This window comes from Sminthopsis crassicaudata, chromosome 1, assembly GCF_048593235.1.
Source record: "Sminthopsis crassicaudata isolate SCR6 chromosome 1, ASM4859323v1, whole genome shotgun sequence".
Classification (NCBI taxonomy): domain Eukaryota; kingdom Metazoa; phylum Chordata; class Mammalia; order Dasyuromorphia; family Dasyuridae; genus Sminthopsis; species Sminthopsis crassicaudata.
The window spans coordinates 529,013,618-529,027,902 of record NC_133617.1 but is presented as its reverse complement, the minus strand read 5'-3'; the positions used below and the strand labels follow the sequence as shown (position 1 = coordinate 529,027,902).

The following is a 14,285-nucleotide window of genomic DNA, read 5'->3' as shown; positions in this document are numbered from 1 at the left end:
AGAGTTATTTTGATTTTCATTTCCCTAATGATTAGTGATTTAGAAAATTTTTTCATGTTACTGTTGATAGCTTTGATTTTTTTCTTCTGAAAATTGTCTATTCATATTCTTTAACCATTTATCCATTGGAAAATTTTCTTATTTTTATAAATTTGGGCTATATATATTTCAGAAATGAGACCTTTGTCAGAGAAACTTTTTATAAAATTTTTTTTTTTTGGTTTTTGCTTTCCTTTTTAACTTTGACTGTATCAATTTTCTTTGTGCAAAATCTTCTAAATTTAATGTAAACAAAGTTATTTATTTTATTTCTTGTGATTCTCTCTATCCCTTGTCTGAATATCAACTATTTCCCTATCCATAAATCTTAATATTTTCCATATTCACCTAATTTATTTGTAATATTCTTTATGTCTAAATCATGTACCAATTTTGAACTTTTCTTTGTACACAGTGTAAGATATTGGCCTATGCCTAATTTATCCCAGACTGCTTTTTCATTTTCCCAGCTGTTAATATCAAATAATGAGTTCTTGATAGTTAGGATTTTGGGGTATATCAAACACTCAATCTGAATTACTGTGCTCATTTTTTTCTTCTGAATATTATGTTCTAGATCTATTCCATTGATTGACTACGCTTTCTTATCTAGGACCAAATTATTTCAATAATTAATTTGAGATTTGGTACTGCCAGGCCTTTTTCCTTCACTTTTTTTCTCATTATTTCTCTTGATATTCTTATTCTTGACCTTTTGTTCTTCCAGATAAATTAGCTAGTATTTTAAAAAAATGTTTTATAACCAGCAGGATGATTTTTAAAAGGTTTGGAGACATTTGCATGAACTGATGCTAAGTGAAGTGAGCAGAACCAAAAGAACAGTGTACATGGCAATAAGATTATGTGATGACCAATTCTGATGGACGTGGCTTTTTTCAGCAATGAAGTGATTCAGGCAAATTCCAATAGACTTGTGATGGAGAGAACCATCTGCAATCAGAGAAAGGACTATGGGGATTGAATGTGGATTACAACATAGTATTTTCACCATTTTTGTTGTTTTTTGCTTGCTTTTTGTTTTCTTTTTCACTTTTTGCCTTTCTGATCTGATTTTTCTTGTGGACTATGATAATTGTGGAAATATGAATAGAAAAAGTTTTTTTAACCTATATTGGATTACTTGCTGTCTAGGGAAGGGAGTGGGGAAAGGGAGGGAGAAAACATTTAGGACACAAGGATTTGCAAGGGTGAATGTTGAAAACTATCTTTGTATATATTTTTGAAAATAAAAAAAATTATTATTAAAAAAGATAAATTTTAAAAACTTTTAATGAAGTTGTAGTTTTTTTAGTCTGATGAAGAAAAACAATATCCTTTATAATTGAATATCCAATAGTAAGGATATAATAGTGAGAGGAGATTATGAATATATGAGCAATTGGAGCAATCCTTGAGGAGATGAAATAAAGTACCCCTAACCTAACATTAGTCTAAAGGATTAAACCTTTTCCCTCTGATACAGAATGGAAGGAATGAAACAAGCATTTATTAAGTTTCTGTTATATATTTGCCAGCCACTTTATAAATATCCTCACTATAATCCTAGGAAATAGGTACTATTAATATCTCCATTTTATATATGAGGAAACTGAGCCAGACAGTTGTTAAATGACTTGCCCCTGGTCTGAGTCTAGAGTTGAACTCAGGCCTTTCTGAATCCAGGCCCAGAATTTTATCCACTGTGCTATCTAGCTTCCTCAGAATGTTTGATGTTACTAAGAAATTTTAAGGTGTGGAGGAAGGATGATGCAGGAGCTGCTTTATTATCTATGGCAAAGCTTTCTATTGTATCCCATATCCAATGAAGCAATGACAAAAATTATTAGATATTTTTAGCATAGCTGCTGAAAAATATGTTTTTAAAAATTAAAGCAAAATTCAAATTAAAGTCAATGAAGTAAGAATAATGTGACCAATTCAATCCAACAGCTATAGAATACAGTATAGTGATTATTTAATATAGTTTGCACAAATGAAGGCAGATTTTATTTGGTATATGCTAAATCTGTGGAGTTCATGACACAGATGAACTGTATCCTCATTCTGCTTGCTGCATTTAAATGTGAAGTATATAAACCTAAATTTTTTGTGCGTGTGTGAGTTAAATGTATCATAACTTATGAATTTCTGTGCAAAACAGCTTCCTAAATAGGAGGCAGTTTAGCCAACTCTACATACAACTTCCAGTAAAATGCTGAAGTTCACACAATGCTGAATAATAATTATGGAATTTAATGGGCAATTATAATAAGCCCTTTTTTCACACCAGAACTGCAGAAATCAGCCTAAAGACTGAGGGTAATACAAGGGAGCAACAAACAAAGCTAGTACCAAGCAGGGTAGCTCCTGAGCATGCTCAAAGATGGGCCTGGGACCTATATAGCCTGTAAAATTCTGTCTCCACGGGTTGCATTGAAACATGGTTGATCACTGCATCAATCAGCGTACCCAAATCTGTCAAAGTTGGTTCTCTTGATAATGTCACTTGGTCCTAGATATTTCTAAATTTCTAAATATGTCATGGACATATGTTTTTAACTTCTCTGGAATAATAATTTTTTATAGATTTGTTTTGTGATAGTACTTTGAAACAAATTTTGAATCTGAAAATCTTATTTTATTTTAGTTAAAAGTGAGCAAAGAATTCTAATTTATCAAACAAAATAATACCAATTTCACTACCATTTGTGACATTTTGTTTACATACTACTTCAATTGTTACAAAATAAAATACTGATTAGTGTTTGAAAAGGAATTATGAAGAACAATATATTCAATGACTGCAGAAACTTTGCCCCACCCAAGCTAAGCCCAGGTATCACGTCAATATTATTAATATGGTAGTTATTTTTATGTTATAAACAAGACTATCATCAATGAATACATTTTCTGTTAAATGGCTTTCTCTTATTAGACTTTATTTCAGATGCATTTATGTGTGGCTATAAACATTTTAATAAATTCTAAACTTTTAAAAATAAAATACAAACTAAGAAAGTTATTTGTATATATGATTTTATGAAAAAAATGAAGTTTGGGAAGCATTGTGCTATGGATTTTGAGGGCATGATTAGAAGACTGAAAAAATAAAAGATTGGAAATAATCAATGTGGACTATTTTAGACATGTTTATGATAATGCCTTTGGTAATTCCAGAATAAATAAATTTATTCTTATTTTGCTGAGTTTACTTACTGATGGAATGAGTGAATAGTGCAGGAAGAGTTCCATGTCAATGGAGGTTACACAAGTACTATTTGATTGTGCAGTCCTGAAAAAAGACAAACAAAATCCATCATTAACCTTTGTAATTGCCTTCTGCTTAGATTTCTATTGCAAAAATTCCCATTACTTTTAATGGGTTCTTTTGTCATTCTCAAATTCTTATCCTAGTTGCTTATGACAAAATGTGGTTCTCAAACATAGGGCACTCTGACTGAGTTCCCTTGCCTTTTGTTTAGGCAACTTTATGCTGCCCTAGCCTGAGAGTTCCAGAGAGGTCATCCCCCAAGACTATTAGATTAGACAAATTCTTCTTTTACATTTTTGTTTCCCTTATAGGTTAGACTTATACAGTTAGAGCATTGAGCCTAAAATCAAGAAAACCTGAGTTCAAATCCAGACTTAAACATTTACTGTGGGATTTTGGTCAAGTTAATTAACCATTAATTGCCTCAATTTCCTAAACTATAAGATGGGGAAAACAATAGCACTCATTTCTCAAAGTTATTGAGATATTTGTAAAGCACCTAACAGAATGTCTGGCATTTAGTAGAAATTGTATAAATGCTAACTATGATTAGCTAGAAACTGCAGTTGACTCTCTGCTCTAAGCTCAAGTTCCATCAATTATCTCTTCTAACCTGTAGTGCACATACTAGTTACTGTTTATTGGCCTTTACCCCATAGGGATCAGAGAGAAACCCAGATACAGGGTGGAAGAGAAAGTTATTAAATAGTACCGTTAACAGGCACTTATGCTTTTTGTTGCTATTTTAAAGAATCCTCAATTTGAATTTGGAGATGCCTTTATCTATTATAAAACCTTTCTATCTTTGTATTGTTTTTTTTTTTTTCTTTTATGAAACTGTGTTACCTGCCAACTCCTGGATTCTTTGACTCTAACTTTCTAAACTCATCTCTTACTCACCTGGACCTGGAATCTCCAATTGTCTGTGCCCTGACCCTGATAATCTCCTTCCCAGAATATAGTGTAATATAAGAGATACAATATGTAATTTTACCAATAGCTATTATGTGATTTATTACGATTTGAAAAAGAATTTACAGACCTATTTGATCCTCAGCACAACTCTACAAAGTGGGCCGTGCACATATTGTTATCCCTACAAAAGTACATTTTTAAAGGGGAATCTTAAAGATCATCTAATCCTATATTAAAAAATAAGGCATCTGAGGCCACTGAAATTAAGTGATTTGCCCAAGTTTTCCTTATTCAATAAACAATATTAAAGTGCAATAGACAAGATTGTAAAGTAGAAAAGAATACTAGATTTGGAATCTAAAGACATGGAAGAATCTAATTATTCTAACTTATTACCTCTGTGGACAAGTTACTTAATCTCTCTCAGTTTCAGTTTCAGTTTTTATAAAATATAAATAATATTAATACTTATCTTCACATTGTTGTTGCGAGGATAAAGATAAAATTTATAGAGTTGTTTGTGAACCTTATAGCATTATATAAATGCTAGCTATTCTTAATGATCTATAGAAAATATTTTCAAAATTACAAAGAAAATACTACCAAACTCACTGTAGGAAACAAAACTAATATTAAACTCTAGAAAGATAAAATAAAGAAAGAAAATTATATATCAATATCTCGAGTGAATATTGACCTAAATTTTAAAATAAAATTCTAGTGAAAGAGCCCTACCAAAATAGCCATAATTATTTATAATAACCAAGCTAGATTAATACCAGGATGACATGATACAATGAAAAGCATATACTCTCAGTTGCTAGAGAACCAAGGATTAAATCATATCTTTGACATTTCAATTTTATTTAGTTATTTAGTTAGTTTCTCTTTGTCTCAAATTCTTCATCTTTAAAATGATGAGATTGGATAGCATGGCTTTTCAAATACTTTCAATTCAAAATCTATGATTCTATGATTCCACAAACCTATATAAAAGCAACAGCATACCAAACTCCACATAATTGCATCAATAGAATAAAACACATATAACACGTAGAGAAAGACCATTCTTTCACATAATAAAAAAGTGTATTGAAAATTAAAAGCTATGCTTTTTATATTCTTTCTCATTTTTTTCCTTTTTGATCTTTTGTAGCATGATAATTATGGATATGTATAGATGTATAAAGTAAATATGTATAGAAGAATTGCACATGTTTACAACATATATTGGATTACTTGCTGTCTAGGTAAGGAAGGAGAAAAAATTTGGAACACAAGATTTTGCAAGGATGAATGTTAAAAATTATCTTTTCATATAATTTGAAAATAAAAATCTATTATTTAAAATTTTAAAAAAAGAAAATTAAAAGCTAATATTATTTCGAATGGACAAATCCTAGAAGCTTCCCTAATAAATATAGGAGTAAAGCAAGGGTGGTCGCTCTCCTTTCTGTTATTTAACATAATTTTGGCAATGCCAATGATTACAATAAAATGAGAAAGAAAATAGTGGCATTAACATTGACAAAGAAACACAATCATTCTTATTTGAAAATTTTCAGACAGAAGATTATAAAACATAAAACAAACAAATTTGATTTTATGAATCTGAAAAGCTTTTATATTAACCAAATCAACAGAGCAAGGATAAAAAGGGAAATTGTTGTCTGAGAAAATTTTTTATCATATTTCTCTTATAAAGATATTATATAATATAATATATGTATGCATATATGTACATATACACACAATCAGAATTGATACAAATATGTAATAAAGATATCTTTATATTCTTCAACTCATGTACCATTTATTAGGTATGATAATGAATTCCCCCTCCTTTTTATTCCTGTCTTTCATAGTATTTTCTTTCCCACAAAACTACTTCCAGGCTCTCTGTTGGTTTTATTTAACTTCTTCTTAGGTTTGGTTACATTAGAGTTCTGAAGGAACACTTGTTTCTTTTCTCTCTAATAGAATATAAACACTTCATCATTGTAGAACTCCTTTCAAATATCCCAATGTACCAATAAGAGTATCAAGATCTAAGCAAAAATAATAGTAAAATGTATTTGGAGAATTAAAAAGTCTACAACTTCAGGATAAATGATAAAAAGTAGAAATGAGAAACTTTAGAGCAATTAGTAATCATCAAAATAATTTGGTCCTGGTTAAAAAGTAAAAAATTAAATAGATAGGGCCAGATAGATGGTGTAGTGGACAGAGCACTGGCCTTGGAGTCAGGAAGACCTGAGATCAAATATGACTTAGATACTTGATACTTAAATATCTTTGTCAGTTTAGGCCAGCCACTTAACCAATAATTGCCCCAAAATACATGAAACAAAGTAGATAATCAAGAATTGGTTATACTGAATTTAATAACTCAGTGGCTAATAAACCTGAGAACAATTAAAGAGCTTCTTACTTACAAAATAAGACTGAAAAACTGGAAAGTAGTTTGGCAAAAAATTAAATTTATATCAGTATCTTACACTAAGTAGAATAATATAATAATTCAAAAATGAATACTTCACATGAACAGTCCTTTTTGAGGCACCCCAGTTACAGGAAAAATTCTAAAGCAAAGAAAGGATAGTGTATATTACAAAATATAAAATAAACAAATTTGATTACCTGATGATGAGTATGAAAAGCTTGTTCATGAACCAAACCAGTGGAGCAAGGGTAAGAAAGAAAATTGTTGATTGAGGAAAAATATTTGTATCAAATTTCTCTGATAAGAATATCTGATAAAATGCATGCAATGAAAATTGATATAGATATTTAAGATCAAAAATGATTTTTATATTATGTGAGATTGTAAATTCCCTTTCTGTATGTCTTTCTTTCCTAGTGCATTTCATTTTCATCTCCCATTTCTTCCTTTGTTAAAGCAAAACTATCTCTAGGCTCTCTGTTGATTTTATTTCACTCCCTCTATGACCTTTGATGACTTTAGAGTTCTGAAGGAACAATTGTTTCTTCTCATCCAATTAAAAGGTAAACACTTCCTGACTTTAAAACAAAAGTCACATGTGGCACTTTTTATAACTATTGTTATATTATATGTACTAAAAGGAAATTACACAGTATAGCAAGGATGTGAATCTATTCTCTTCCTATCTTCTCTGTCAATTAGGCACTGACTTTTTCTGTATAGTATTTTAAGCATCCTTTTATCTATGTGGTATTCTAAGCAATGCAAAGCAAGTGGATAGCTGATTAATTTTATCCTTTATATTACAATGCTAATTAAATTTACATATACACAGATGGTTCCATTTCAATGTTTTATATATTTATACTTCTAAAAGAATATAATAAAATAGGGTTACAATTGATTTTAAGATTAATATTACTTAAACATCCAAAGATATGATATGAAAATTATAAAAACCTTTTTTAGTTAAACTAAAATACGCTTTATCTTTTTCATAGGTTTTATTTAAAATCAAAGCATTGAGATTGTTATTAGCTACAATGACCTAAGAACAGAAAATGTATTTCCTTATATCTGAAATTCATTCTTGTTTAAGAAATACTGTGAGTAACTTTTGTAGAAATATTCATAAATTAGCTTTTTTAGTCTTTAAAAACTCAGAAATGCTGTTATATCATCAAATCATTATTTTTCAAATAATAGTTTATTTTCAAAATATATTCAAAAATAGTTTTTACATTTACCCTTGCAAAACCTTGTGTTCCAAATTTTTCTCCCTCCCTTCCCCCTACTCCCTCTCCTAGACAAGTAATCAAATATATGTTAAACATATATAATTCTTCTATACATATTTCCACATTTATCATGCTGCACAAGAAAAATCAGATAAAAAAAAACAAGCAAACAACAAAAAATGGTGAAAATATTATATTGTGATTCTTACTGAGTCCTCACAGTATTTCTCTCAGTACAGATGGCTCTCTCCATTATGAATCTATTGGAACTGGCCTGAATTGCCTCATTGTTGAAAAAGAGTCACATCCAGGGGGGGCGGAGCCAAGATGGTGGAGAAGATACACGCGACTCTGTGAGCGCCCTTCTTCCCTCAATACCAATTAGTTAAATCAGCCTCAAAAGTAGCGCTGGACTGATAGAAACCACAAGGACTGGAAGCACGACTTACCAGCTGAAGAGAATCTGGAGTTTCAACAGAAAAGGTCAGTTCCCAGGGGAGGAAAAAAAAAAGAGGCCAGCACAAATGGTTGGGTGGTGGCACATTGCGCTGATCGCGCTGGGGAGGGCTCTGGGATCAGAGAAGCCACTGAGATAGAGGAATCTGGCACAGGCTGTTAGCTCTTCTCTGCTTATAAAACAGCAGTTCAGAAAAGAAATCAAGCCACTTTAAAATTTAAAATCAGATACTGGATCTTCCCCAATCCTGGGGGTGACTCAGCAGATCTCGGCTCTGTGGGTGTGGCCGACTTAGTCTGTCCAGGCTTTCACCTGGGAGTAGTTAAGAGATTGCAAAGCAGGTGGACACAGCCCAAGGTAGCACATAGTGCCTTGCTCGGCTGGAGGCTGTGGAACTCAGCCCCGGAAGTCCCAGAGAAGCGGAACCTTTGAAATAGGGACCGCGGTTTCAGGGCAGGCACTTTCACTTTGAGCGCAGGGGCTTTTCACGTCACCTGCTGCTGACATCTACTCCCCACCGGGATGCATAGGCCGGGGTTTGTGTCGCCTTTACTGTACAATCTTAAACCTCAGGGAAGCTGCTAGGACACACAGCGCCCTCAAAACACAGCCCTGCTAATCACCTGTGAGGCACTTCCAGGGAGGGGGGGGGAACTCTCTCCCAGAGCTCTCTCTTAGCTCAGGCTCAGGAACCCCTGCATCCATCCGGTCTGGGAGGAATCTGGTAAAGAAATAAATAAATAATTTCCTACCCCAGGGACAGACCCCCAAAGATTTTTTAAAATATGAGTAAAAAGCAAAGAAAAACGATCGATTCCTTCTACACAGAGAAAGAGCAGGTATCCAACCCCGAGGAAGTTAACAGCAGAGAGTCAGCAGATAACAACCTAAAGGGGAATGCTACCTGCCCCCCATCACATAACTCTCTCCTAGAACAGACTATTAAAAAGTTAAGAGAGTTTGAAGAAAAATGGGGAAAGGAAAGGGAAGCTATGAAATTGGAGTTGGAAAAAATAAAGAATTCACAGGAGATTCAGGGAAACAAAATTTGTGAATAGAAAAGATTAAAAAATCACAGGAAATTAGGATTTCTGAATTGGAAAAAGAAAATAATTCTCTAAAAAAATTAGGGAAATGGAAAAAAAATTCAATAGAGCAAAATAATTCATTTAAAAATGAAATTGGGCATTTACAAAAAAGAACTAAAAACTGTGAGTGAAGAAAATAACTCCTTAAAATTCAGGATGGAACAAATAGAAATGAATGATTCACAGAGAACCCAAGAATCAGTCAAACAAAACAAAACAAAAAAAAATGAAAAGCTGGAGAATAACATCAAATACTTACTGGGAAAATCTATAGACCTGGAAAATAGATCTAAGAGAGATAATCTGAGGATCATTGGACTTCCCGAAAACTATGACCAAAAAAAGAGCCTAGATTCTATTTTACAGGAAATTATCAAAGGGAACTGTCCAGAGATAATAGAAACAAAAGGGAAAGTAGATGTCAAAAGAATTCATCGAACTCCTTCTGAAATAGACCCTAAAAAAAAAACACCACGCAATATTGTGGCTAAGCTGCAGAATTACCACACAAAGGAGAAAATCTTGCAAGCAGCTAGAAAAAAACAATTTAAATACCAAGGTGCCACAATAAGGGTCACACAAGATCTGGCTGCCTCCACATTAAAAGACTGAAGGGCCTGGAACCTAATATTCCAAAAGGCAAAAGATCAAGGATTGCAACCAAGAATAAACTAACCAGCTAAGTTTAGCATCTTTTTCCATGGAAGAAGATGATCATTCAATGAAAATAGAGGAATTCCATATGTTTCTAAGAAAAAAACCAGACTTAAACAAAAAATTTGATCTACATCCACAAGACTGAAGAAAAACAGAAAAAGGTACACAGAACCCTTGAGAACTGTATCTCTGTTGTGGGTATATAGAAAGCACACATGGATAATTTGATTTTACTGATATAAAAGAAAAAAAGGGGGGGTGTAGTAAAGGGAAGGGGGTAGTATCAGAAAAAGGGGAGGGAGTGATAAAAAGAGGGAAACTACATCCCAGGAAGAGGCATAGAAAATACACCATATCTGAGGGAATTTAGAGAGGGGGAGAAACATTGTGTGAATCTTACTCTCATCAGAAGAGGCTCAAAGAGTAAATAATTGACATATTTGTTTTTCAGAGAATTCTCTCTCACCTCATTAAAAGTGGGGAGAGGAAAAGGGAAAAGGAAAAGGAGAATAAGGGAAGGGACTTGGAGGGAGGGGGGAGGGATATTAAAAAAAAAAGGGAGGGCTGCACGTCACAAGTGGGGTCTATAAATTAAATATCGGGGAAGGGGTTCAGGGGGGTCAAGGGAAAAAGCATAATCTGGGGATAATATGATGGCAGGAAATACAGAATTAGTAATTTTAACTGTAAATGTGAATGGGATGAACGCTCCCATCAAATGGAGACAGATAGCAGACTGGATCAAAAATCAGAACCCTACAATATGTTGTTTACAGGAAACATACTTAAAGCAGGGAGATACATATAGAGTAAAGGTAAAAGGTTGGAGCAGAATTTATTATGCTTCAGGTAAAGCCAAAAAAGCAGGGGTAGCCATCCTTATCTCAGATCAAGCAAAAGCAGAAGTTGATCTAATTAAAAGAGATAAGGAAGGAAACTATATCCTGCTGAAAGGTAGCATAAATAATGAAGCCATATCAATACTAAACATATATGCACCAAGTGGTATAGCATCTAACTTTCTAAAGGAAAAGTTAAGAGAATTGCAAGAAGAAATAGACAGTAAAACTATAATAGTAGGAGATCTCAACCTTGCACTCTTAGATTTAGACAAATCAAACCACAAAACAAATAAGAAAGAAATTAAAAAAGTAAATAGAACATTAGAAAAACTAGGTATGGTAGACCTTTGGAGAAAACTGAATGGCAATAGAAAGGAATATACTTTCTTCTCAGCAGTTCATGGATCCTATACAAAAATAGACCATATATTAGGACATAAAGATCTCAAAATTAAATGCAGGAAGGCAGAAATAATAAATGCCTTCTTCTCAGATCACAATGCAATAAAAGCTACATTCAGTAAGAAGTTAGGGGTAAATAGACCAAAAAGTAATTGGAAACTGAATAATCTCATCTTAAAGAATGACTGGGTGAAAGAGCAAATTATAGAAACAATTAATAATTTCAACCAAGATAATGACAATGATGAGACATCATACCAAAATCTGTGGGATACAGCTAAATCGGTAATAAGGGGAAATTTTATATCTTTAGAGGCTTATTTGAAGAAAATAGAGAAAGAGAAGATTAACGAATTGGGCCTGCAACTTAAAAAGCTAGAAAAAGACCAAATTTAAAACCCCCAACCAAAAATTAAACTGGAAATACAAAAATTAAAAGGAGAAATCAATAATATTGAAAGTAAAAAAACTATTGAATTAATAAATAAAACCAAGAGTTGGTTTTATGAAAAAGCTAATAAAATAGATAAACCTTTGGTAAATCTGATCAGAAAAAAGAAAGAGGAAAATCAAATTGTTAGTCTTACAAATGAAAAGGGGGATCTTTCCACCAATGAAGAGGAAATTAGAGAAATAATAAGGAGTTATTTTGTGCAACTTTATGCCAATAAATTTGATAACTTAAGTGAAATGGATGACTTCCTCCAAAAATATAGGCTTCCTAGATTAACAGAGGAGGAGATAAATTGCTTAAATAGTCCCATTTCAGAAAAAGAAATAGAACAAGCTATTAACTCCCCACGAAAAAATCCCCAGGACCAGATGGATTTACACGTGAATTCTACCAAACATTTAAAGAACAATTAGCCCCAATGCTATATAAACTATTTGAAAAAATAGGGAATGAAGGAGTCCTACCAAACTCCTTTTATGACACAGACATGGTACTGATACCTAAACCAGGTCGATCGAAAACTGAGAAAGAAAATTATAGACCAATTTCCTTAATGAATATTGATGCTAAAATCTTAAATAAGATATTAGCAAAAAGACTTCAGAAAATCATCCCCAGGATAATACACTATGATCAAGTAGGATTTGTACCAGGAATGCAGGGCTGGTTTAATATTAGGAAAACTCTTAGTATAATTGACCATATTAATAATCAAATTAATAAAAACCATATGATCATCTCAATAGATGCAGAAAAAGCATTTGACAAAATCCAACATCCATTCTTACTAAAAATTCTTTAGAGTATAGGAATAAATGAACTATTCCTTAGAATAATCAGGAGCATATATTTAAGACCGTCAGTAAGCATAATATGCAATAGAAATAAACTGCAACCTTTCCCAGTAAGATCAGGAGTGAAACAAGGTTGCCCACTATCACCATTACTATTCAATATAGTACTAGAAACGCTAGCCTCAGCAATAAGAGCCGAGAAAGAGATTCAAGGAATTAGAGTAGGAAATGAGGAAATCAAACTATCACTCTTTGCAGATGACATGATGGTATACTTAGAGAACCCCAAAGACTCTGCTAAAAAGCTATTAGAAATAATTCAGAATTTTAGCAAAGTGGCAGGATAGAAAATAAATCCACGTAAATCCTCAGCATTTTTATATATCACTAACAAAATGCAACAGCAAGAGATACAAAGAGAAATTCCATTCCAAACAAATGTTGAGAGTATGAAGTATTTGGGAATCCATCTACCAAAGAATAGTCAGGAATTATATGAGAAAAATTACAAAACACTTGCCACAAAAATAAAGTCAGATTTAAATAATTGGAAAGACATTCAGTGCTCTTGGATAGGCCAAGCAAATATAATAAAGATGACAATACTCCCCAAATGAATCTATTTATTTAGTGCTATACCAATCAGACTCCCAAGAAACTATTTTAATGACCTAGAAAAAATAACAAAAAAATTCATATGGAACAACAAAAGGTCGAGAATTGCAAGGGAACTAATGAAAAAAAAGTCAGAGGAAGGTGGTCTAAGTGTACCTGATCTAAAGCTATATTATATAGCAGCAGTCACCAAAACCATTTGGTATTGGCTAAGAAATACACCAGTCGATCAGTGGAACAGATTAGGTACAAAGGACAAAAAAGGGTATATCTATAGCAATCTAGTCTTTGACAAACCCAAAGATACCAACATTAGGGATAAAAATTCATTATTTGGAAAAAACTGTTGGGAAAACTGGAAATTAGTATGGCCGAAATTAGATATGGATCCACACTTAACACCATATAGCAAGATAAGATCAAAATGGGTCCATGATTTAGGCATAAAGAATGAGATAATAAATAGATTAGAGAAACAGAAAATAGTCTCCCTCTCACACCTGTGGAGGAGGAAGGAATTTATGACCAGAGGAGAACTAGAGATCATTATTGATCACAAAATAGAAGATTTTGATTACATCAAACTAAAAAGTTTCTGTACAAACAATACTAATGCAAACAAGATTAGAAGGGAAGTAACAAATTGGGAAAATATTTTTACAGTTAAAGGTTCTGACAAAGGTCTCATTTCCAAAATATATAGAGAACTGACTCTAATTTATAAGAAATCAAACCATTCTCCAATTGATAAATGGTCAAAGGATATGAACAGACAATTCTCAGATGATGAAATTGAAACTATTTCCACTCATATGAAAGAGTGTTCCAAATTACTACTGATCAGAGAAATGCAAATTAAGACAACTCTGAGATATCACTACACACCTGACAGATTGGCTAAGATGACAGGAACAAATAATGATGAATGTTGGAGGGGATGTGGGAAAACTGGGACACTGATACATTGCTGGTGGAGTTGTGAAAGAATCCAGCCATTCTGGAGAGCAATTTGGAACTATGTCCAAAAAGTTATCAAACTGTGCATACCCTTTGACCCAGCATTGCTGCTA

General features: G+C 32.7%; 1 protein-coding gene across 2 annotated transcripts in view; it reads right to left on the bottom strand.

Moving 5' to 3' along the window:
* LOC141550809 (stimulated by retinoic acid gene 6 protein-like) overlaps positions 1 to 7,129 on the bottom strand; it is a 54,679-nt gene extending 47,550 nt beyond the window's left edge. For both annotated transcript variants that reach the window (XM_074281810.1, XM_074281811.1), the window contains exons 1-2: positions 6,866 to 7,129; positions 3,256 to 3,331 (exon numbers count right to left, since the gene is read on the bottom strand). In XM_074281810.1, the coding sequence (XP_074137911.1) occupies positions 3,256 to 3,331; positions 6,866 to 7,101 (312 nt within the window). In that variant the 5' untranslated portion in view covers positions 7,102 to 7,129. The remainder of the gene's footprint in view (positions 1 to 3,255; positions 3,332 to 6,865) is intronic.
* Positions 7,130 to 14,285: the final 7,156 nt, after the last annotated feature.